Source organism: Coptis chinensis, chromosome 3, assembly GCF_015680905.1.
Source record: "Coptis chinensis isolate HL-2020 chromosome 3, ASM1568090v1, whole genome shotgun sequence".
Lineage (NCBI taxonomy): Eukaryota > Viridiplantae > Streptophyta > Magnoliopsida > Ranunculales > Ranunculaceae > Coptis > Coptis chinensis.
Window position 1 is genome coordinate 51,143,393 of NC_141458.1, and position 22,418 is coordinate 51,165,810.

At 36.7% G+C, this 22,418-nt stretch overlaps 1 protein-coding gene and 1 long non-coding RNA gene across 2 annotated transcripts; one reads left to right on the forward strand and one right to left on the reverse strand.

The window, feature by feature from the left end:
- Positions 1-4,141: 4,141 nt before the first annotated feature.
- LOC147509940 (uncharacterized) lies at positions 4,142-7,159 on the forward strand. The gene is made up of 4 exons (XM_086597955.1): positions 4,142-4,384; positions 4,562-4,787; positions 4,884-5,180; positions 7,002-7,159. The coding sequence occupies exons 1-4, from the start codon at positions 4,142-4,144 to the stop codon at positions 7,157-7,159; spliced, it is 924 nt and encodes a 307-aa protein (XP_086454081.1).
- Positions 7,160-9,001: 1,842 nt separating this feature from the next.
- LOC147509941 (uncharacterized) lies at positions 9,002-10,787 on the reverse strand. Its single transcript, XR_015216686.1, has 5 exons — positions 10,572-10,787; positions 10,416-10,489; positions 10,040-10,101; positions 9,462-9,513; positions 9,002-9,282 (listed from the first exon to the last, which is right to left on the reverse strand). It is a non-coding gene; the product is annotated as an uncharacterized LOC147509941 (long non-coding RNA).
- Between the last annotated feature and the right edge of the window lie 11,631 nt (positions 10,788-22,418).

The window sequence follows — 22,418 nt, forward strand, 5'->3', positions numbered from 1 at the left end:
GGCCATAAGTTATACTGGCCTTCTTTGTTTTTTCGATAAGATATTGATAATGCCCATAGGTACTTATGATTCACATTAGTCTACCTCTTGAGTTTGCATACCTCTAATAGGTTATCTTATCTCCAGACAGTGATATGTTATATGAAAGAGATGAGAAACTTTTGAATGGTGACCAAATTTTTTCTTGACTTCATAGTTGATACAACATCTGGTGATCATCCCTTTGATCCATACATGGCACTCTTGAAGATTATGGGTGTTTTGGTCTTAGTGTGCTTTCTTTCCAAGCGAAATTAAAATTTATCCCACAAGCCTTAATATAGGTTAGTTATTCGTTTTCCTTCCAATTCTCCAAAGTATGGTAATTATTTATTTATTTGTTTGTTGAATTAGTCTTTTTAAAACTAGTTTTTAATTGATGGAGATGTATAACGCATAGTAATAGGCTGTTAGTGGTCGTGTCGGTACTAAAATAATTTTCTATCTTCTTGGTAGGTTCCAAAACTCTTTTTGGGAGTGTAACAGGTGGTACGAAGGATACACAGGAGATGTTAGAATTCTGTGCTGCCAACAAGATATACCCAGGGATTGAAGTTATTCCAATCAACTACATAAATGAAGCACTTGAGAGGATGGTTAAGAAAGATGTCAAGTATTGTTTTGTGATAGGTATTAAGAAGAACTCCTTAAAATGAATGTTTTCACAAGGCAATAAGAAAAGAGTTCCATTACCTGTTGCATTGTATGCAAGCCAGAACAGAAATCATAAGTACATTGTAATAATTTTATTAGAGTGGTTAAGAAGGTTTTTATCTTGTTTGGTAAATATGGTCCATCTGTACTTCATCTTGCTTGAAGTAAGTGATATGCTTTCAATGAGTCATATGGTCCATCTGTACTTCATCTTGCTTGAAATAAGTGACCTGCTTTCAATGACTCATTTTTAGTTTGTATTACTGAAATTGTGGTTTTCGGATTTGTTAACCTTCGTCAGTGTAATATAATGAGAAAGCTATAACAAGAAAAACAAAAAAGATCAAAATACCTAGAAATAGAAACAATGGGAGCCTAGAAACACAAAGCACACAAACAAGGGGACAAACAAACCTTCTAATAGTTTTTAAACATTGAATTTGACTGGTTTTTACTTCTAGATTAAGATTCCTCTGCGTTTATTAAAGCCGGAGGAGTTATCAGTGATCATGTTATTATTCCCTCGAAAATAAATATGAATAACTTTCCATTGCGTAATGTCGGGTCGGTGGCAATTCAAAATATTTCAGAAGTTTCTCTATCCTAAAACCTTCCTTAAAAAACCATCATTAGTAATAATGGAACCAACAACGAAGAAACTTTCCTTATCCCTCTACTAAGAAAAAACCCTAACAACAACAAAAACAATAAAAGGAAAAACCCTAACAACATAACAGAGAACTTTTCTCTAGTGTCAAATATAATGAACTTGACATGGATTTATTTGCTTGCAATTGCGTCCACTAACTTTATTCTAATGTGAAATGAACTTGACATTAATTTTTTCCAATGTGGCAACTTTACTATAGTCAAATTACTGTTTACGTGTTCAACATACCATGGACATATTTCATTATGATATAAAGTTTGTATAGCTCTCAAAGACAAGACTCTTATTCCAATATAGCTCTACAATTTTGCCATCACAAACAGCTCACAATACTAATTCAATTCATTATCCATGTAGTAGACTACAATATGTCATTTGTTGTTGGATATTACATTATATGCTACATAGTACTTTAATGGGAGTGGTTCAATTTTTTTTTTTTATGTAGTTGACTACAATATGTCATTTGTTGTTGGATACTAAATTATATATTACATATAGTAGTTTAATAATAGTATGATATATCTAATGGTTTAAGAACTAGTTTAGTGACGTAATGGCAAGTGGACTACAATGTCATTTGTTGTTGGATACTAACTTATATGCTACATCTAGTGGTTTAATAGGAGTATGCTACATCTAGTAGTTTAAATAGGAGTATGCTACATCTGGTCGTTTAATAGGAGTATGCTACAAGCAAAAAGAATAGTTAAGGGTAAGAAAGTAACAACACGTCTTCTCTCCCTCTAACCCTTATATGATGCGAACTAAACTTTTCCTCTCACTAAAATCAATTCAACTTTTTTTTTTATTGGTAACCCTATTTTAAATGAGATCAGTAACTCTTTGATGCTAGCGGGGTTCGAGCCCCAGACCTCTGGTATCATCACCCAAAGGTTTTATCGACTTTGCTAGTCGGCACCTGCAAAATCAGTTAAACTGGAGAACTCTTGCCTCCATTTCTCGTAGTGTACTTTGATCTTCAACAATTCAAGTATGAGGTTAGTTTATTTCTCTTTTGGCTCCTTCTATTTTTCATGTCTAGGTAAAATGTCACAATTGAATGGTGTGTGATTTGGACAATTTGAATGCAAAGTGTTTAGGGAACTGTAAATCACACACATTTGCTCTTTTGTTCATTTTAAAAGTGATGCGCAGTATTATTATGATAGTTAGAAAGGTGATGTTAAGCTTTTCTCGAATGTCAAATGAATAAGAACATTGATTGTTTCTAATGTCAAATGAAGTTGACATTGAATTAAATAAACTTGACATTGAAATTTTCCAAAGTGGTATATGGTTTGAGCACCATAGTTATTTGGTTATGACCATTCTACTTTTTAAGCATTTATGTTTTTTTTTTACTATTACCACTGTGATTACTTCGTAGAGTATGAAATCGAGTGAATATGCGTTAAAAGTGCACTTGTTTCATGTAGCGATCCGATGATGAATCACTTCTCTGACGACGAAGAAGATTGGCTTCGAAATGCATGTTTTGATAGTTTTACGTATGAGGATAGTGATTTTGGGGATGTGACATCTATGGGGGGAGGGTGAAAATGTTAAAATTTATGATAACAGTGATAGAGACAGTGACGGGTGTGAGGCTAATAAAGTTTTCGAAGTAGACAAAGCAACATTCTATTCTATGCAGTTCAAGACCACTGAGGAGGCTATCGCAATTTACAATCAATATGCAAAGTTAGTCGGTTTTAGTATTCGTAAAGATACTTATAGAATGCGTACAAATGGTGTTCGTGTTAAATGAAGATTTCTATGCTCAGCTGCTGGTGAACAAAATGTAAACAGTGTCACACCCAGAAAATGCGACATCGAATCCAGAGAGTCGAAGCCTATCACTAGGTTTAAATGTAAAGCCCGCTTTGAAGTTGGTTATGATTTTTAATCAAATTTATGAGTTGTAGAGGATTTTATTAGGGAACACACACATCCACTTGTACCAGATCCGAGCTCAATGTTCTTAATATCATATAGAAATATAAGTGAAGAAGATTTGCAATTTTCTACGAGCCTAGTTGATGTTGGTGTTCGTAAATGCAAGGTGATGGATGTTTTTGTACATAGGGTTGGAGGTTTCTCAAGTTTTGGGTTTTTGAAGAAAGACTTGTATAATCATATGGGGCTTGATAGGAGAAATCGATATATTGATGGTGACGCCAACACACTGCTGGCTTTCATGGATAACAAGGTGAAGGGAGATCCCTTATTTCATTACAATTATAACTTAAATGAGGGTGGGCAGCTGGTTAGACTATTTTGGGCAGATTCCACCTCAAGTGTGGACTAAAGTTGCTTTTGAGATGTATTGTTGTTTGATTCAACATACAAGAGCAACCAGTACATGATGCCGAATTTTGTGTTTGCTGAAATGAACAACCATCGACAAACAGTAGTGTTTGGTTTTGCATTGTTGACGAGTGAGTGTGTGGAGTCTTACGAGTGGGTATTGAAATCTTTTGTTGGCACGATGTATGGCAAACACCCTAAGTTAGTGATCATGTATTGATGGTGAGCCAGCGATGCGCAAGGCTGTGAGATCTACTCTTCCAAATTCGAAACACCGCTTGTGTTGTTGGCACATTATGAAAAATTGCCTAAAAAATATCCACATCGTTGGATTTTCAAAAGATTTATGCTCTATTATGTTTATGAAGTGCTCGTCCAATGAGTTCGAAGAAAGGTGGGAAACACTCGTGAAGAAATTCCAAGTCAGTAATAACAAATGAGTGAACATGATATACATGAAAAAAAAAGATGTGGGCAGAAGCATATCTCTATGGTGAGTTCTTTGCCGATTGCAGAAGCACCCAACGTTGCGAGAGTATAAACTCCGTAATCCGGCTTCATGTGAAAGCTGGAATTCAGTTGTTTGAGCTGTTTGGAAAAATGGAAGTGGTAGTTGCAAATATCTGGCACCGAGAGCACGAGGAAGAGGTGATGATGACGACAGTAACCAAACTAGTCCTTCATACCCACTTGAACGAATATGCAAATCAGGTTGCATCTATCTATACTTGAGCTGCTTTTGGTTATTTTAAGAACCAATTAAAAGATGAAGTGATGTACGTTGCAGACGATAAAAAAGATGTGAGTGACAATATTCATGTGTACACCATGAGTCGCCATTTGAACAAGCAAAAAAAGTTGATTGTGAGATACAATGTTGTATTGCAGGACGCTAGCTGTTTATGTGGGCTATTTGAGTTGTCTGGATTTCCATGTAGACATATCATTTCAGTTTACAAACATGAGGACATTCGTGTGATACCTCAGGGCTGCTTTTTAAGGAGATGGACACGGGTTGCTAAATTGGTTGTTCCATTACGCGATCCCAACTTTTTTGACCGAGCGGCCTCTGTTATATGTTTCAGTGATCTTACAACCAAATATAATGAGATATGTTCGTGGGCCTCCCAAACAGCGGAAAGCATTGAAGCTTTCAAAGTTTTTTAAACTTTTTTTTCTAGAAAGAATCGAACTCCATCTACTTCTGAAGGCAGTCTACATGCTCCTTTTAAGATGCCTAGCAGTCCACCGGAAAATCCAATAACTGATGAGACTTCACCAGCTTATGAAGGCAGCCCACGTGTTCCTTTTGAGATGCCTTTTACTACGCCTAAAACCACACACCGACAATCGGTTAATGATCCCCCACATGTAAAATCCAAAGGCCGACCGCAAAATCCTAGTAGATTTCAAGGTCACAATGAGACCAAAAAGAATAAGTGTGATCATTGTGGTCTGACAGGTCACACAAAACCCACATGCACACTCTTGCATCCGAAGGATGGAGGTAAGTCTTATTCACCTTTGCGATTTTTTCTTTGGTATGGTCCTAACTTTGTAATGTCTATATTTTCAATTGTATCTTTTGATTAGTTGTTGATTCTACTTTATTTCGGCAATATTTTTGTTGTGATGCACTATTTTACAGGTCCAAGTATTAACCACAACTATGTTGAACGCACTGCTTGAGTTGCCGACCTACGTGAGGAAGATGACAAGTTGAACAGAGATACATGGTGTAAGTTAAAAGTTTGACGTTATAAAATTCATTTCCATATAGACCTATAGATAACGTGCATTGATAAGAGTCTCCGTTTATCTTTTACCTACATCAAAATATGTTTTTTTTTTCCAAATAAGCTAGGGTTAGGCAGACCCTCACCTGTATTAAAAACAGGAACTTCTTACATAGACAAGTCCACAGACATCCTCTTTTACATGGGTTTAAAAAACTTTAACTAGGGAATGCCCAAATTGGACCATTCAAATGCTATTTTCCTATTCTACACACATGCCCATGAACAACCAACCTAGCCAAGCCCAAAGACTTTTCCTGGGCTAGAAACATGTCCATGAATAAACAACCAAGCCAAGCCCAAAGACTAAACAAGAACCAAGCCTTCATGTCTACCGACCCAACAGGATTCAGGCCCAAGATAAGAATATGGATCTGGGCGACCCGAACTCCACCATCTCTACCCGCCTGCAACCACCAGCACCTAATGCGTTCTCATCCCCATATGTTGAAATCCAGGCTCAAGTCTACATAGATATCGGCTAATAACAGCTAGTATCCAGTCAACCCGAGCCCAACCAATACAACCCGCCAGAGAATTGGATCTGGATCGAGACAACCCACCTCCATCTTCTCTACCCGCCAGCAACCAGCTAACACCAACTATGGTAGTAGCTCTTTCCCAGCGCCACCAATCAACCAACTAGCCCCTCCATACAATGTCATTTGCCCCACCAACCGACAGAACCTCCAGACCACCATAGAAACCAAGTTTCCGCATCCAAGAAGCCAACTCACGATCCCAATCCAACACAAACCCGTCCAGATAAGTTGTAAAGGTCATCTCCTGCTAACGGTCACCTCCAAAGTTCCAACCAGCCACAACTTTGAGTCATGTTCCGAGATTTATCCAGCACTTCTCTGCCATCCCAAGCTCACACACCCAATCCAAACCACAACACAGTGAAATCTCTTGAGTAACCATAAGTAGACCAAACTTCACAACCAGTCGGCCTTGTCTTGTTCGAATTCGAAATCGGAGTTCTTCTCACCACATGAGCATCGGACTACTAGATACACCGAACAAACCGCCAATATAAGGGGTAGAGACAAAACAAAGGGACAAAATGTAAAGCCATTTGGATTTTCTGGGTTTAGATTTTTCGAAACCCTAAAGAGCGAACTGCCATGAGAGAAAGGAGCCATAACATCAAAATATGTTACTACAAGGTGTGGGAAGACATAAGACCATGCATGCATGTACATCTCACTTTTAGTTTTAGAAATTTCCTTTTGGAGCACATGACATTTTATTTCTTTGGGTTATAATAAGTAAATGGTGTTTGTTTCATGGCCTTAGTGAGATTGGATAAAGAAACACCGGGATCTCGAAGGTACAAGTGTAGAAACTGTCAATATACGGAGCACACAAAGCCTAGGTGTCCACATCTGCATAAACACAATGGTAAGCAAGGTACGACACATGTTTTGGGTTCGCACTTGTTTAACTTAGATGGTGATGATGTTATAGTGTAAACTTAGATTGTATGGTTCGCGCAACTCTTTTATTTTTATTTTCTGTTGAACTTATAGGATTTTGTGGTGGTGATGTTCCTAATGGTGAAGTTGGTCATGTTCCTGGTGGTGATATTCCAGGTTATGATATTAGGTACAACACTCTAGAAAAATTCAATGTTGAGAAGTTTTGTAGTGAGGATGGGCTTGTGTTTTTCTGCATGATAGATATTTGATGTAAGGGAAAGAGATGTGCAACTGAACAATATAGAGTATTGCTTCATGAATCAGATAGATATTATGATTTTGTTTATTATAGTTCAGGAAGAAGCTTACTGATGTTGGAACTTGTCAGTCCATGAGTCTTTTGAAATGATAAAAGTTCTGCATATCACACTTTATGTGGTATAATTTGGAATATGCTACTCTATATGACATATTGCAGTGTGTTAACTATTATGAAAGCGATTCTCAGTATGATACTTTATGTGGCATATCTCAGTGTGTTAAAGTAGAGTTTGGGCAGCCCATAATTCGAATGTTAAACCCCATTTAGCCTTATTCTTTTCTCTTTCTTTCTTCGCTATCAACAGTAAATATAGTAAACTCCAAGTTTGATTTGAGCCTAAAGTGTCCTTGTTTGATTTGATTCCCCCGGTCTGCTGTGAGAGTAATCATTACCAACACATAATTACACTCCATAATTATAGGTGCCTAATGTTAGGTTGTTTTACAAAATAGGGTAGAACATAAAGTAAAGTATGGCTGATACGATGTGCATTAATTGTTGGTGGCAAGGGTGCGAAGAAGAAAGTTGATGGGTGTGGGGTTTAGATAGAATGGTAATGAGAGGTACTTACAAAATAGGGTTTGTGTTGTTTGATCTCAAATATACCCGATCTGAAGAAGAGATATTCCCACGTGGTGCTTTTATGAGCAAGGGTGCCACTAAAATCGTATGGAAGCAGGTGTAGCATATTGACTAATTGGGTTAGTGAAGTAGGCTTTGATGAGGATCATGATGTAGTTCTCGATGACCATCGCCATAGTGGTTAATTACTATTACTATGACTCAATTATTACGGTGTTATTACGAATTAAAGTATTAATTATTAGTGTTAATTACGAATTAGTACTAAACAAATTTATTTCTTATTTGGCCTTCTTCTTATTTTTATCTTTTGTTAATTATTGGTATTAATTATTTGGCCCTCTTCTTATTAATTATTAATTATTAGTGTTAATTACGAATTATATTATATTATATTATATTTATTTTTACTGTTATTTATTGTTTATTTTATCTATTTTATTTATTTATTTTATCTCCTCTTATTTTTTGCTGATATTGAGGTGCCTTATTAGAATTCAGGAAAAATCTCCAATGATTAAAAGTGATTCAAATTGAGAAAGTATTATCACCTCTCTCTATATTAAAGCAGAATACATCTTATGTGGACAACACTACTAAAAATATGATTTTTTGCCGCGGTTAGTTGTGGTGGCAAAAGACCCAAGATTCGTGGCAACATGTGTTTTGCCACAAAAAAAACTTTTAGCCTCGCTTGAGGCAAAGAAGGGTGTGGAAAGAAGTTTGTTGCCACGACTTTTGCCACCGCTGCAAGAGAATGAACATTTAGCCGCGACCATATCGTGGCAAGACATTGTTTTTTATTTGAATTAGTGTAATTGCCAAAATAAATTAATTTCTTTTTGTCACAGGCACGGCCGCTGCGAAAAGTATTTATTGCCACAAGTCGTGGCAATAAATGTTTCTCCCGCCATTATTTTTGTTCTTTTTTGCAGCAAATGCCTGCGACAAGACATTACTTTTGGTTTTTTTTTGTTGCAAATTGCCGTGGCAAGACATTACTTTTGGTTTTTTTTTTTTTTGCAGCAAATGGCCACAGCAAGATATTACTTTTGGTTTTTTTTGCAGCAAATGACCGCGGCAAGACCGCAAGACATTACTTTTGGGGTTTTTTTTTACAACAAATGGCCGCGGCAAAAAGTGTTGTATATATAATAATAATAATAATAATTTGTGTACTAAAACCACATAGAGCTATGAATGAGAATCTAAACTGAAATTTCATTTCACATGGAAGCTATATAAACCAATTCCAATCAATACCAAAAAGAAGAGAAACAACAATCCATCTTTGGAGTATTTCAGTATCACACAAACAAAAGTATCAAAATGTCTACACAAAAAATCCTTGTGATTTGGAAGTTCAAAATCCAGCAGTACGCATGCGCAGTAGTACCATATTCCGCCTATCATAGCCAAAATCGCAAAAACCACAAAATTCGGAATCGATTATGCATGTACAAGAAGCCATCAATGTGCATTTATTTTCTGCGTAAACAAACAACAAGAAAAGTTTAGAAATAACAAGAAAGACATAAACCGAAGACAATAATTAAAGATTTATCACTCCAACAATGCCTAGTCATCTACCAAGCTTAACATATGTTTCATTAGTGTCGACTCTATAAACCAAAATGTTCATTAGAAGTTGTGTAGCTATTTCATACCTAAGACCCGAAAGACCAAGGATGATAACCACTCCCCACCCTTTTTTCTCACCTGCCCAAAGGAAAAATGAACAAGTCAAGACCGATCACTGCTTGTAGCATATCTAGAATTCTAGATTCTAAATTCTAGACAAAACAGAGTAGATGTAGATGCAATTCCATTATTAGAAATTGAATAATATAGATGGATAATATTATAATGTAGCAAACAAATAGATTATGACGTAGTTGACAATACCCAATAATCGCCCTTAAACCCCATCAGTTATTCTACTTTAAGTAGTTGAAAACAAGATACTGCACAAATAATCACTGAAAATGAAACAATATACTCTTTTTGCATGCGACTTCCATAAATGAAAAATAAAAAGGTGATTTATACAAAAAAAAGATCAAACTTCTTCTTTAGCCAAAGAGGCAAATGAGAAGGGTCTGACTCTAACCATAACAGTGGTAAAATGTTCCAGCCAATGAAACACAAGGCATGGAGGAAAGCACTTAGGGTCTCCATCATTAGTAATATAAAAGCAGTAGCAACTGCAAATACTACAAGCCCCACTAACGATATGATTAGTTACCTTTTATACACATCTTTCATATCCCCAGAAATAATCAGTCCACAATCATTCCTGCAGTGGACCTACACATAAAAAGATTTTAAGTGTAAAGCTCTCAAAATTAGAGCCATAGGAAACATGGTACAAGTTGGTCTGGGAGACTGAGGGTTTTGGGGGGGATCACACCCGTGTTCATCACAATATTACTATGTTACATGGACACACCACGTGTCCGTTTCGAACACATATTGTATGTGATATACCTCACTTTTTGATATTTTGTTGTGTCATGCACGGGCACACCAAGCCATGTCAATGTAACTTGGCAATATTATGGTCAAAACAAATATTCAGCGTGCTACCCATGAAAAAAATGTAGTACTTGAAGTATCCTTACCAAGTCATATCTTCCAAGTTTAAAGCCTCATTCAGAGATAAGTTGCTCAATGCATGGCAGACATTCCATCGGACCTATTATTTGATCTCGAATTTCAAATAAGCAAGAGATAGATAAAAGAAGACAAGCACAAATATATCGAGAACCAGAGATTACCTTCACATTTCCAGTTGTCATGCATGAAACAAATGCTTGGACCATTTTTCCCAACCATTGAGGATCTCCCATAACTTCTTTTGAAGTTTGTGCATTGTGACTATCATTATAGATTCCGAGAGATGAACCTCTAAAATATGCTTGAGAATGTGAAGTTGGTAGACTAGTAAATCTGAAAAATCTTGAAAGATTTCCAAGGGCTCTCACATCATTTGATTTTATCCCTAAAAGACAGATTTTCAGTGTTAGGTGTGTATGCACAAGGAAGACAACAACAAATTATCTTTATCGATAAAGAAGAAGAGCATGAGTTAGGATGAAAAGAATAATAATAATAAATTTACCTTGTCACCATCCTTGCTCAATCTCATAGCACATTCAGCTAAAAGAGTTATCCAAAGAGAATATGCCTTTGAATCCTTGAAAAGTAAAAGGGAGGAAAGGAAAGTAAGATAGAAAAACACAAAAACAAGATAAAATTGAATATTCACGAAGCTTTGTGACAATGAACCCACCCGGTGGAAACCATATCCAAATTGAAATCACTTGCTCTAAAGCCTAGGATCTTTGTTATCCGAACTCGAGAAAACCTACTTATATGCACATGGTCCGAGATGCGAGAGAAAAAAATTCATTTTGAATATTATTACAAATTGGATATAACAAAACAATTACCGAGACCAAAAGATCTCGTGTGTTCATTTCAACAAAGCATGGATAAACTTGTCCAAAGTTTCGCTCTAAAAAGAATAAACATCTTTCGTAAGTGGCAAATAGATCAAGTTCAATAGATCTCATAACAAAATCAAATTTACCTGTGAAAGATTTGTGGAAAACATGCAATGACACCAATGGCCCTACAAGCAACCGACCGATTGAAGGAACCTCATCGTTGAGTCTTTGACCGATCTACAAATGAAAAATATCCAAAGAATGCACCGACTAATGAGGAAAGTCATATTATATAGACTAAAGGAAGGAAAAATGATGACTTTCAAAGTGAACATTATTATTCACACTTACAAAAGATGACAACACAAAATCCCCGCTTTTCTTTTATGTAGGGGAGAAGAAAACATATGAAGTTATATCGGCAAAGCAAGTTACTGACGCTGCTCTTTACCTTCTAGGGAAAAAAAAAGACTCAAATTTAATAATTAACTTTGAATAGAAAAACTGTATTAAAGATTAACAAACATTAGCAAACATACCATCGCAGAATTATGCCTTAAAATTAGTGGTAGATGCTTCTCAATAGCCTCACACCACCGCCGCCTCCCTCAAGAATCTTATGTTGGGGTTCCTTCCTCTGGATCAACAAGTCCATATGATGGAGCATATGAAATTCTTTTTGTTCGGGTACATTCAGATGTAAATGGGGTGTCCAGAGACCTATCATCTAGAACACCCCCCGGTTCCTTTAAATCCGATGATATTGCACGGAGACATTCATCTAATACCTAAATCAACATTTGTTTACAACCTTAGGTATGCATTAATAGCAATCAAATTGTAGTTTCTGAACTTGACGGATGCATAATATTTTGGAAGAGCACCTTGCCCATGTAGTAAACGTATCTATTTAAATATATATTGTTCAATGAGGAAAATGAAAGGCCAAAATATTTTACCTTCACATCAGCCATTATGCATCTCTCCAAGTGAACCTACATAATTTAATATATCATTCTTCAACAGCCTAGTTGAACACTCGAGCTAGGGAATCCAACTGTAGTTTCCCCTCGATCTCCAAACAAAATACTAGAAACTTGCCCCCAACAAGCTGCCATTATGCTTGGGTAATTATGTGATACCGCCGAAGGACGCAAGAAACTATAGATCACATGCACTGTTCTCCATAAATAAACATGAGCACACAAACTAATGATGGATTACCTAAAAGGTAAAGCAAGCAGTGGAGAAGGAGGTAGAAGTAGTGAAGAAGGCGCAACCGGTGAAGGAGAAGGCAAGAGAATGGCAGCCGATGAAAAACATTTGGGGTGAAGAAGAAGGCAACAACTGGTGTGGCAGCCGGTGAAAAATATTTGGGGTGAAGAAGAAGGTAGCAACCGGTGCTGATCGGCTGAAAAATATTTGGGTTTTTCTGTTTCTTCTTTTTCTTTTGTTATTTGAGATTCAATTTTCACAAAATAAATGAGGGAAACAGGCCATTTGGAATGCTAACATCTATTTTCTGCTTTTTTTTTAATGAAAATAATTATTTAATGTTTTAAATAGTCTTTTGCCGCCATTGATTTAAACACTTACTTAAAGCCACGCACAAAACTTGTTAAGCTACAAAAGGTGTGACTTAAAGCCACGACGACATTGAAACGGTTGCAAAAAATGCACCTTTTGCTACAAAAGGATAAACACGAGGCAAAAAAGGTACTTCTTGCCACATATTTGGTTTGTCGTGGCAACAAGTAAGATATAGCCACCAAACCCCTGGCCGCGGCAAAATGTTTGAGGCTAAAAGTCACTTTTTTGGTAGTGTAATCTCTTTTCTAGGTGGCGCATTCTTGAGACATAGGTATGCCATGTGGACACTCTTAATTAATCATAAGAAGTTTCCTAATACAACATGAACTCTTAATCTTAAGAAGTTTTATAATACAACACAACTTCAATAAGTCAATCAACATCTGACAAGGAAATTTTATACGACTCCAATAAGAAAACATTGCTAAATCAACTCCAAAAACTTATGCTAATAATTATCAGTCATTGAATTCCTCAAAAAATTTAGGGGATGTGAATTTTAGAAATGATTCCGGCCATATGGCCGGGTCTAAAACCTTGTAGAATATGAAATACCCATACAAGATAAGAATTGGTACGGTTAGTGGACGTTATATAAATATATTAGGCTCCATATAATTAGACAAACAATAAGAAACCCATGCCACCTTCGTCATAAGAATGGCTTCATCCATTCCCATAGATCCACACAGCCCCAACATAATCAACTACGAATAGATTGAAGTGATTCAAGGGGTACGTAGGTAGCCACCCGGCACAACCCCTCCCATATGAAAACAACCACCCTTTTGACACTTTTAAGTCTCGAACAATTGTCATCATACATGTTATGTGTAATCTATATTATTTAAATATTATATTGTAGGGGTGACAGTTTTGTACAGAACCCGTGAACCCTATACTTATGTTAACCCATGGGTGACCCAATTAGTTATCCAGTCTAATGGGTCGGGTCATCAACTCGTGACCCGAATGACCTGTTTTAAGATATGTTTCCTAATTTGTTAGATATCATCATCCTAACAACCTAAAACAGAAGAGAAAGAGCAATAATATCATGTCGTGTAAAAATTAAAAATTAAGTATGTCTTTTTTTTTTTTTTTTTTTTTTTTAGTTTAACACGTCCAGCCAGCCAGCGCACCCTAGCTTTAGCCTTTTTTTAAGGCTCCCATTTTATTTAAATAAATTCAGACTTTTAATGAAAAAAGTAGCAAAAATGAATGACTGGACCGGCGCACATCGGTGCAGCACGCACATAGTAGATTTTACATAAATTCAAACTTAATTAATGTCCCCAATAATTTATGACTTTAGTCCTTAAGTTATTGTTGTTTAACAATTTATGTATGGAAAAGTTAAAATTTACTAACGGGCCGGGTTATCTGTCAATTGGCACCTTGGGTTAGGTTTGGACAATCTTCACTTGTTTATCAAATGGGTTGGGTTTGGGTTTGCTCCTTTAACCCGTGATATGATACTAGTCTCCCGGTACATGCGATGTGCGTATTTCTTTCACACTTATTTGGTGCTCATTGTATTGAGATTCAAAACCTATCTACTACTTAGAATAACTTCTTAATCATTTGTTCCAAAAAATTAAAAGTCTTTATTTCTGGTATGTAGCAGTATTGAATAAAAGTGAAATTAAGAGGAGCCTAAATTAAATTAAAATTTTAATTAGAACTAACTATTGAACTTATTATTACAGTGGTTGTACTTTGGCATCCTTGTAAGTAATTTAATTGTGACTCAATGAACTTGTTATTTTTTATTTTCTTTTCAATTGAGTGATTTATGTCGGCGTTATACAAATTCCAACGTGTCACTTAAATTTATAAATGTTTTAAGGCTTTAAGGCCCCTTGTTTTAAATTACTTAATTAAGTCCTTATAAAATATGTGTATTTTCCTCAAGGACATCAACAATGGAATTTCATGAAATATGTCATTTGAATTTGAAATGTCGAAATTGATGTAATTTCACTAAATGTTTATGGCTTATAATGTTGGTAAATCAGAGCAACTCATTATTGTGTAGTTCACTAGTTCAGTAGGTATTTGTTGTCCGGCTCCCATGTTGTCCTTTTAGTTTGCTTGGAATTGACTTTGATTATGGGTTATGTCAAAGCCATGAATATCCAGTTGTAGGACAGATATTGTTCATTGACTTGACTCAATCCAACAGCTTCTTACATGTGGCACTCTTTCTCACGTTTCTAACCCTTGGTTTTGGGCTATAGCCAGCGCACCCTACCTTTAGGGCATCTCTAATTAAAAGTAAACAGTATAAAGTGTAAAGTTTACACTCCAAGTGTTAAAAATCTCTTTCCAATGAGGGTTGTATATCGTAGGTAATAGGTTATTAGTCAATAGATGAGAAATTGCACTCCAAGTGCTAAAAACTCTTTCCAATGAGGGTTGTATATCGTAGGTAATAGGCTATTAGTCAATAGAACGTCTGTGTAACTTAAAAATTCGGACGTCACTTCACCTAATGTTTCAAGCTTTTTTTTTTTTTTTTTGTTTGCGATGGCCTAAGTCCGTCACTTAGTGAATTATAACTTGTTACAAAACACAGACGCTGTTTTGAGTGTCGTATGAAAGTGGACCATTATTTTTTTAAGCCTTTGTGACGGACCAAACCCGTCATTTTTCATTATATTGAATGATCTATGACAGTTTAAGTCCGTTGTTATCTCTTTTTACACATTTGCCTCCACCTACCATTGGAAGAGCCACAATTAGTAAATATATATTTTATGTATTTAGAAGTTAGATAGAGTGTATAATCCTAATGGCACCTATGTGGAGCCTATGTGGAGGTAGATTTTTATACTCTCCATTGGAGATGCCCTTAGCCATGATTATATTGACTGCAATAGGTAAAACTCTAGAAATGAACCATGATGATGGCACCTACGAACTACACCAAATCCATATGACATTGTTTGGCTTCTCATTTCTTCTGACATAATATACTCATCCAAAAAAGATCAGGAGAAATGGTACGAAAGGCATACCCTATGACAATATTATATTGTTCAGGTATGTCATTTCTTGTGACATACTATAGTCATCCCAAAATTTCCTTGTTGAAAAATTTTGTGAAATTTCAATATTTCATTAGGCACCTCATTTCATTATTGAGGTCCATAAAGAAAATACACTTATTTAATTAAGTAATTTAAATAATTTTAGCCTTAAATATTTAGATTTTAAGTGACACGTTGGAATTTGTTTTGTTTAATGTCGCATAAATCAATTTAGACAATGAAGAAAAAAAAAAGTTATGTCCTATTAGGGGTGGCAATGGGTTGTGTTGGGTCGGGTTCGTGTCGTGTCATATTCAGGTCACATGTTAGGAGAGTAAACCGAAACCCAACCAAATTACTAATTGTATTGAGTTTGTCAAACCCAAACCCAACCCACCTATATAACGGGTTACCGAACAGATGGCCCGCTAAGTCAACGGTGAATTCAATTTCGGATCGGATTCATAGATAACATGTATGTAAAATACACCATAAAAATAATATTGAGCAATAATATTTGGTATTTCATATATTCCGTATAAAAAATCATCCATAATTCAACTACATATCAATGAAAATTGAATAACCAAACATATCTTTATCGAATGAATCTGACGGCTAATCCTTCTCATTTTTAGTCGTTTAGTTTAGGTAGTTAGGATGATGAGATCTTAAAAAATAGGGAAAGTTATCTTAAAACATGTTATATTGGTCACGGGTTGATGACCCGACCCATTAGACCTGAGAACAAATTGGGTCTACTAACGGGTTACTCGGGTTAACACATGTGCCCTTACCCAAAATGACCCATTTATTTGACGGGTTCGGCGGGTGAACTCTTAAATGACCCAAAACCCTTTTTTCCCAACCCGAACCCACTAATTTTGTGTTGGATTCGTATCGGGTTAGCTGGTCGTGTACAAAATTGCCACCCCTAGTCCCTATTGAGTCAGTAGAATCACTGAATTGAAAAAAATTAAACTTAAGTATAGTCACCGTCCTCCTACTTCAATAGTTGGTTATATCAATTACTATTTCTGTATTTTGAACTGTAATAACTAACGTGTACATTTTTATTGGGAACAAGCAGGGTTAAGTTAGAGATCAGTTTCGGAAAGTTACAACTATAAAGCCATAATATTCTATTGGAAACAAGGGTTTGAAAGAGATACAAACATTTAGAGATCCTCAAAAGGGAGAAAATTAGAGTATTGAATAAGGTTAAGAAGACGAGTATAATTTGAGGAGAGGATAATATGTTTTTGAAATATATAACCACTAACGGGTACATTTTTCTATCATATGCTGTTGACTAGTGCTAATGTAATAAAAATAAGATCTAGAGTTAGAGCTGGGTTCCGAATCACAGGTTGAAGGAGCAAACCCAAACCTAAACACAGTTGATAAACATGTCAAGATTATCCAACCCTTACCCCGAAACTGCTATAAAAGTGTCGGATTCATGTTGGGTTTGCGGGCGTGTACTAAACTATGACCCCTATTTTGCGTAAAAACTTAGCACGTAACAATTACTTCTTACTATTCCATGATGTAATGAATGATATTTCTCAATGTATATTTCTTTGGAGCCATATACCCCCTTTTTATTTTCTTTTAATTGCCTTTTTTTTTTATGGTGAATTGCTTCCTCCCCCCCCCCCCCCGAATGACCTAACTTTTGTATTTAGAAAGAAGAGGCTTTAGAACCCCAATAAATAAATGACCTAACAAAAGGGGGGAGGGGTATATATATCGATGATACAAGTTTTGTTTATATAGATGTATCATGAAATGTCAATAATTTAACGATATTTCACCTTATATCGTTGAAATTTGCACATATAACAGTGTAATCCCAACTGAATGGGATACATCGATGATAAGGACCGATATTTCGTGGGTTGATGATATGACCCAAATTTGCCGCAAGTTTTTGGGCGGTCTTGTTTTTTCGTTGTTGCCACTCATACCAACAAATTGAATTGAATTGTGTCCTAAAAGCCACCTAAAACACTGTCGGGTGCAAATATCATTAGGGGCCATATCATTATTTGAACCGATATTTTAATTCTTTTCTGTCTCCCCTTATTTTCTTTTCTTTCGCTCCTCATTTCTTTTTGGCCCCCCTTTCCTTTTCTCTGCAAGAACCCCAACATCATCTCTACCATACAACTTTGTTTCAGGCCTCTTCAAACTTCCGTCTCCTCATATTTCTTAAGCGACTCTTTCCATTCAAGCAGGTATTACAACCCCATTTGGCGATTTCTTCCATTTCTCACTTTTATAGGATTTAACCCCCCCCACACCCAAATTCATTTGTTGTAGATTTCCGTGTTCATTTTCTGGTTGGAGACAGCTTTGGCCTTAAGACCAAGTAATTTCCAGTGCTCTTTTATGTTAATTTTCCCCTTTTGAGTGTAAGTTGGCGAGTGACATTTTTTTTTTTTTGAAGTAACTTGGGTTAAGGATACCTCAACCTTTTATTAAGCCAAAATACACAAGTACATTTTTCTGTCCTTATGCCCTTTAATCAACTCACAGAGTTTTTGATCCATGGGGGGTATAAAGAACATAGATCCATTACATAAAGACCTTGTAACTTTAGATAGGTGATCTGCCACTTAATTACCTTCACGAAACACATGCTTAAACTCAATATCTTCAAACTGCGTAGCCAAACTTCTTATATGGGAGACTAAGTTCCTGTAGTACCACGGTGGTTGCTCACTGTTGTTCATGATATGGACCACTCTCAGAGAATCTAATTGAACTTGTAACTTCCGTATACTCATAGCTATGCCACCTACCCCTAGCAGTTCTTAGTGCAACACATACCGAGTGTCTAGAGGAAGTTCCATTGTACTCTAGAATTACCTTTCCTTTGTTATCCCTTAATACTCCACCAAATCCAACACTATCATCTTGCATTGACCCATCTGCATTTAGGGTAACAGTGTCAGAAGGTGCTGCCTGCCACCGAATCCATTGTTCCACCTTTTGTTTGAATCTTACTCTTATTCCCAACTTCGACAGAAGTAAACGCAACACTGCATCATCCTTTATTGTTTCCAGCATTTTTCCCAAATAAAGTTTCATTCTATTGAAGGCTCGTAGGCTTACCACTTCAGTAGGTGTGAATCTTTTCTTTTAATCCTCCAGTTTCGTTCATTCCAGATGGCTTGAACAGCCGCACATATTAGGGCCCCCATCACTTCAGATGCCATAATGTTTGCTCTGCAAATGCGCATAAGTCGATACCATTCGGCATGAGATTCACAAATCTGTTCTGATAATCCCATGACCTTTTTTACACCTTGCCACACAATTTTTAATTAGGAACAGTCAAAGAATAAATGTGCCGAACTTTCCTCATAGGAATCACATAGACAACAGCGAGATTGGCTAAGCACCTTTTTCACCATTAAACGATTCTGTGTAGGCAGAGCTCCAAAGAATAACTGCCACATAGTGAAAGAGTGCTTTGGAACCGAAAGCTTTCCCCAAACAAGTTTGAACGACTTTACCTTACTTCGCACATTCCTAATAACAGCATAGGTAGATGAGATAGAGAACTCTCCTGTGCTCATCGGGGTCCAAATAACTCTATCTTCAGCAAGATATGAGTTTATTTCAGTACCCAGAATCCACTTCTTAACTTCAGACTCAGGTAAGTCAGAGATGGTTCGCGACCAGCAGCCATTAGTTATCACTTCGGCCACTTTTGCTTCCTGAGGTACAGAGTGAGCTAACAGACTTTTGGCTTGAGTATTTAAGGAGAGAGGTCCCGAGCACCAGGGATCATGCCAAAAGCTCGTTTCATTACCAGTTGCAATACTATACCTCACAAACTTCCATGAGAATTCCCGATGTTTCAATATCCCCTACCAAACCCAGGAGCAGTCTTGTGGTATTTTCATAGTCCATAACTTATTGTGCTTAATATTATGTTCCCATGACCACTTTGCCCACAAGCTGTCTGATCTCTGTGCCAATTTGAACACTAAGCCACAGTACGCTGCTTGATTCCGAAACTTTGGATCGATCAGACCAAGTCCTCCTTGTTCTTTCTCCATTCTGAGGGTTGCATGACTCGAGTGGTGCATCTTCCTTTCCATCTTTGGTCCTAACCAAATAAATCTGTTACAAATCTTCCCCACCTTATCCAATACTGCTTTTGGCAACACAAAAGTCTTAGCCCAATAAGTTTGAAATGATGATAAAACTGATTGGACTAATTGTACTATTCCCGCTCTATTTAAGTCTTTATTTTTCCAGTTGGAGATACAACTAGTGATCTTCTCTATAAGAGGTGATAAACGCATAAATTGTACGTTTCTTTGGTTTTTATTCTTTTACTTAAGTTTGAAGTCTGAAGTCCAAAGACCAAAGTCCAAAGTCCGTTAGTCGTTCGTTTAGTTAAGTTACCTTACTCACGTGGGTTTGGTAGGATAGGATAGGTCGAATAAAGGATCGTCCAAACCTTAGGGATCGGCAAGGTTCACAACTGGAATTACAACTTTTAGTGAGTAGGATTTTAGGTTTTTGTTAGTTGGTTTAATTAACTTAACGGAAATGTAAATAATGTAAATTACTAACGGTGATTTCGATGTAAATAAACAAAGATAGAGAAACAGGGAGAGGGTTAATCATGCTCATGCAAGAATCATTTTTTAATAGTTTATATTACCACATCACTACAGCTTTAATTGCCTCGAGTTCATAGACAAACCGGAGACGGCCGAAAGTATTGATCCTAGCGAAATGCCCACATCTCTGAGCCGCATCGCACTAGCATAAGGAGTTGAACTAATATTTCATCTCTAGAATATCATTTCAACTCTTGGCTCGATTCTACATTAGCTGGACCAATTGAGATTTTGTCGACACCGAGAGTCCGCGCGAGACATTTTGGATCTCTCGAGATTGTTGCGAGCATCAAAGCCTCCAACTTTGTACTGATCTCGATCATTTTGGGACCGGATGTCTAATCTACACCTAATTCCTAAGTAGTGATTCTAGAATATTAAAGAGTTAATCCGGATCTTCACACGAGCAGCATAACCCTCCCCCTGAGGGGGGGGGGGATTAGCTCATGGTCATTGGAAGAATAATTAAACTTGTTGTATACATTAAATAAATAAATGTAGGACAGAAATTAAACTAGAAAAGAAATAACTTTCATTAAGAAGAAAATGACTTACAGTATTAAGCTGTTGAAATAAAAGGGATAGAATTTAAGTGTTGAAATGAAACTAACTGACTGCTAAGCGGAGGCTAAAGCATGAAAATGCTGAAGGAGAATATTTGGAGACCTCCCCCCCCCCATATATATAGGCTGGATGGCTCGTGAATCTTTTAATTTGGTTTTGTCCTTTTGTTGAATTGCGAGACTCAAAACTTTGAAATACAAAGTTTTGGTTTTACCTGGTTTAATTTTAACTTTTGTCTTTTTCTCCATATCAAACAAAATTTTGTTTTTGGTTTTATCTTGTAGCCCAATTCAATTTAAACTTTGAATTGGTACGTGTCTTCTCACATTGCAAGGTGGCACAAATTTGTGACCATCTCTTGCGACCTGCCTATGCTGACTCATCATGCCTTTTGGGCCCGTCGAGTGGGTCCACTTAGTGTGTCCAGTGGCGGCGCTGATATTGGCATTTTTACAACTTTCTGTCTTTGCGTAGAGTTGGTCGCCCTGGTCGCTCTGGCAGTTCACTAGCCAATGTCGGCATCTAGATTTATCAGATGTGAGCTTCGGAAGTTTTCGCTTCTTTATATGTGGACCCGCTCAAGACCGGTTTTGTTCTTTTGGAAACTTCGGCTCTAGTCAGGCTTTGTTGGGCTTCACTGGGGTTGAGTGGGAAACTTCAAATATTTTAGTATTCCCATACTTCGATGCATGTTTTATCATTATATTCATGTTAACTGCAGAAACCTGCAAAAGTACGAAAATATAATTATTTCATGATTATTAAACACATAATCGATCAAAATGCTATGTCTCTCGGGGTTTAATATTACAATTTTGGGTGCTTATTAAGAGGTAGACAGTCTCTTATTCCCAATCTTGATGCAGTCAGGGGAAGCCCAAGGTAGGCTACTGGTGGTGAAACAATCGAGATGTTCATGACTGCTGCTAGTTCTCGGCCTTCATCTTCAGTCATACTTCCTGTTAGGAGAGTAGTCTTTTCATTACTCAAGCTCAGCCCCGTAGCTTGAGAGAAGATGCTAAGATATCCTTGATTGTTAGGATAGAATTCATGTTTCCTTTGCAAAAAAGAAGGACATCATCTGCAAAGCAGAGGTGGGAGATCTCCAGCTTTTTACACTTTGAGTAAGCTTGTATCAAATTCAGCTGGAGCCCTTGTTGAAGAAGAGCACTCAACACTTCCATAATAAGAACAAACATATATGGGGAAACTGGGACACCTTGTCGAAGCCCTTGTTGTCCTCTAAAATACCTGATAAGCACCCAAAACTGTATTATAAAAACCTGTAGAGACATAACATTTCGGTCAATTTTGTGCTTAATAATCATGAAATAATCGCATCT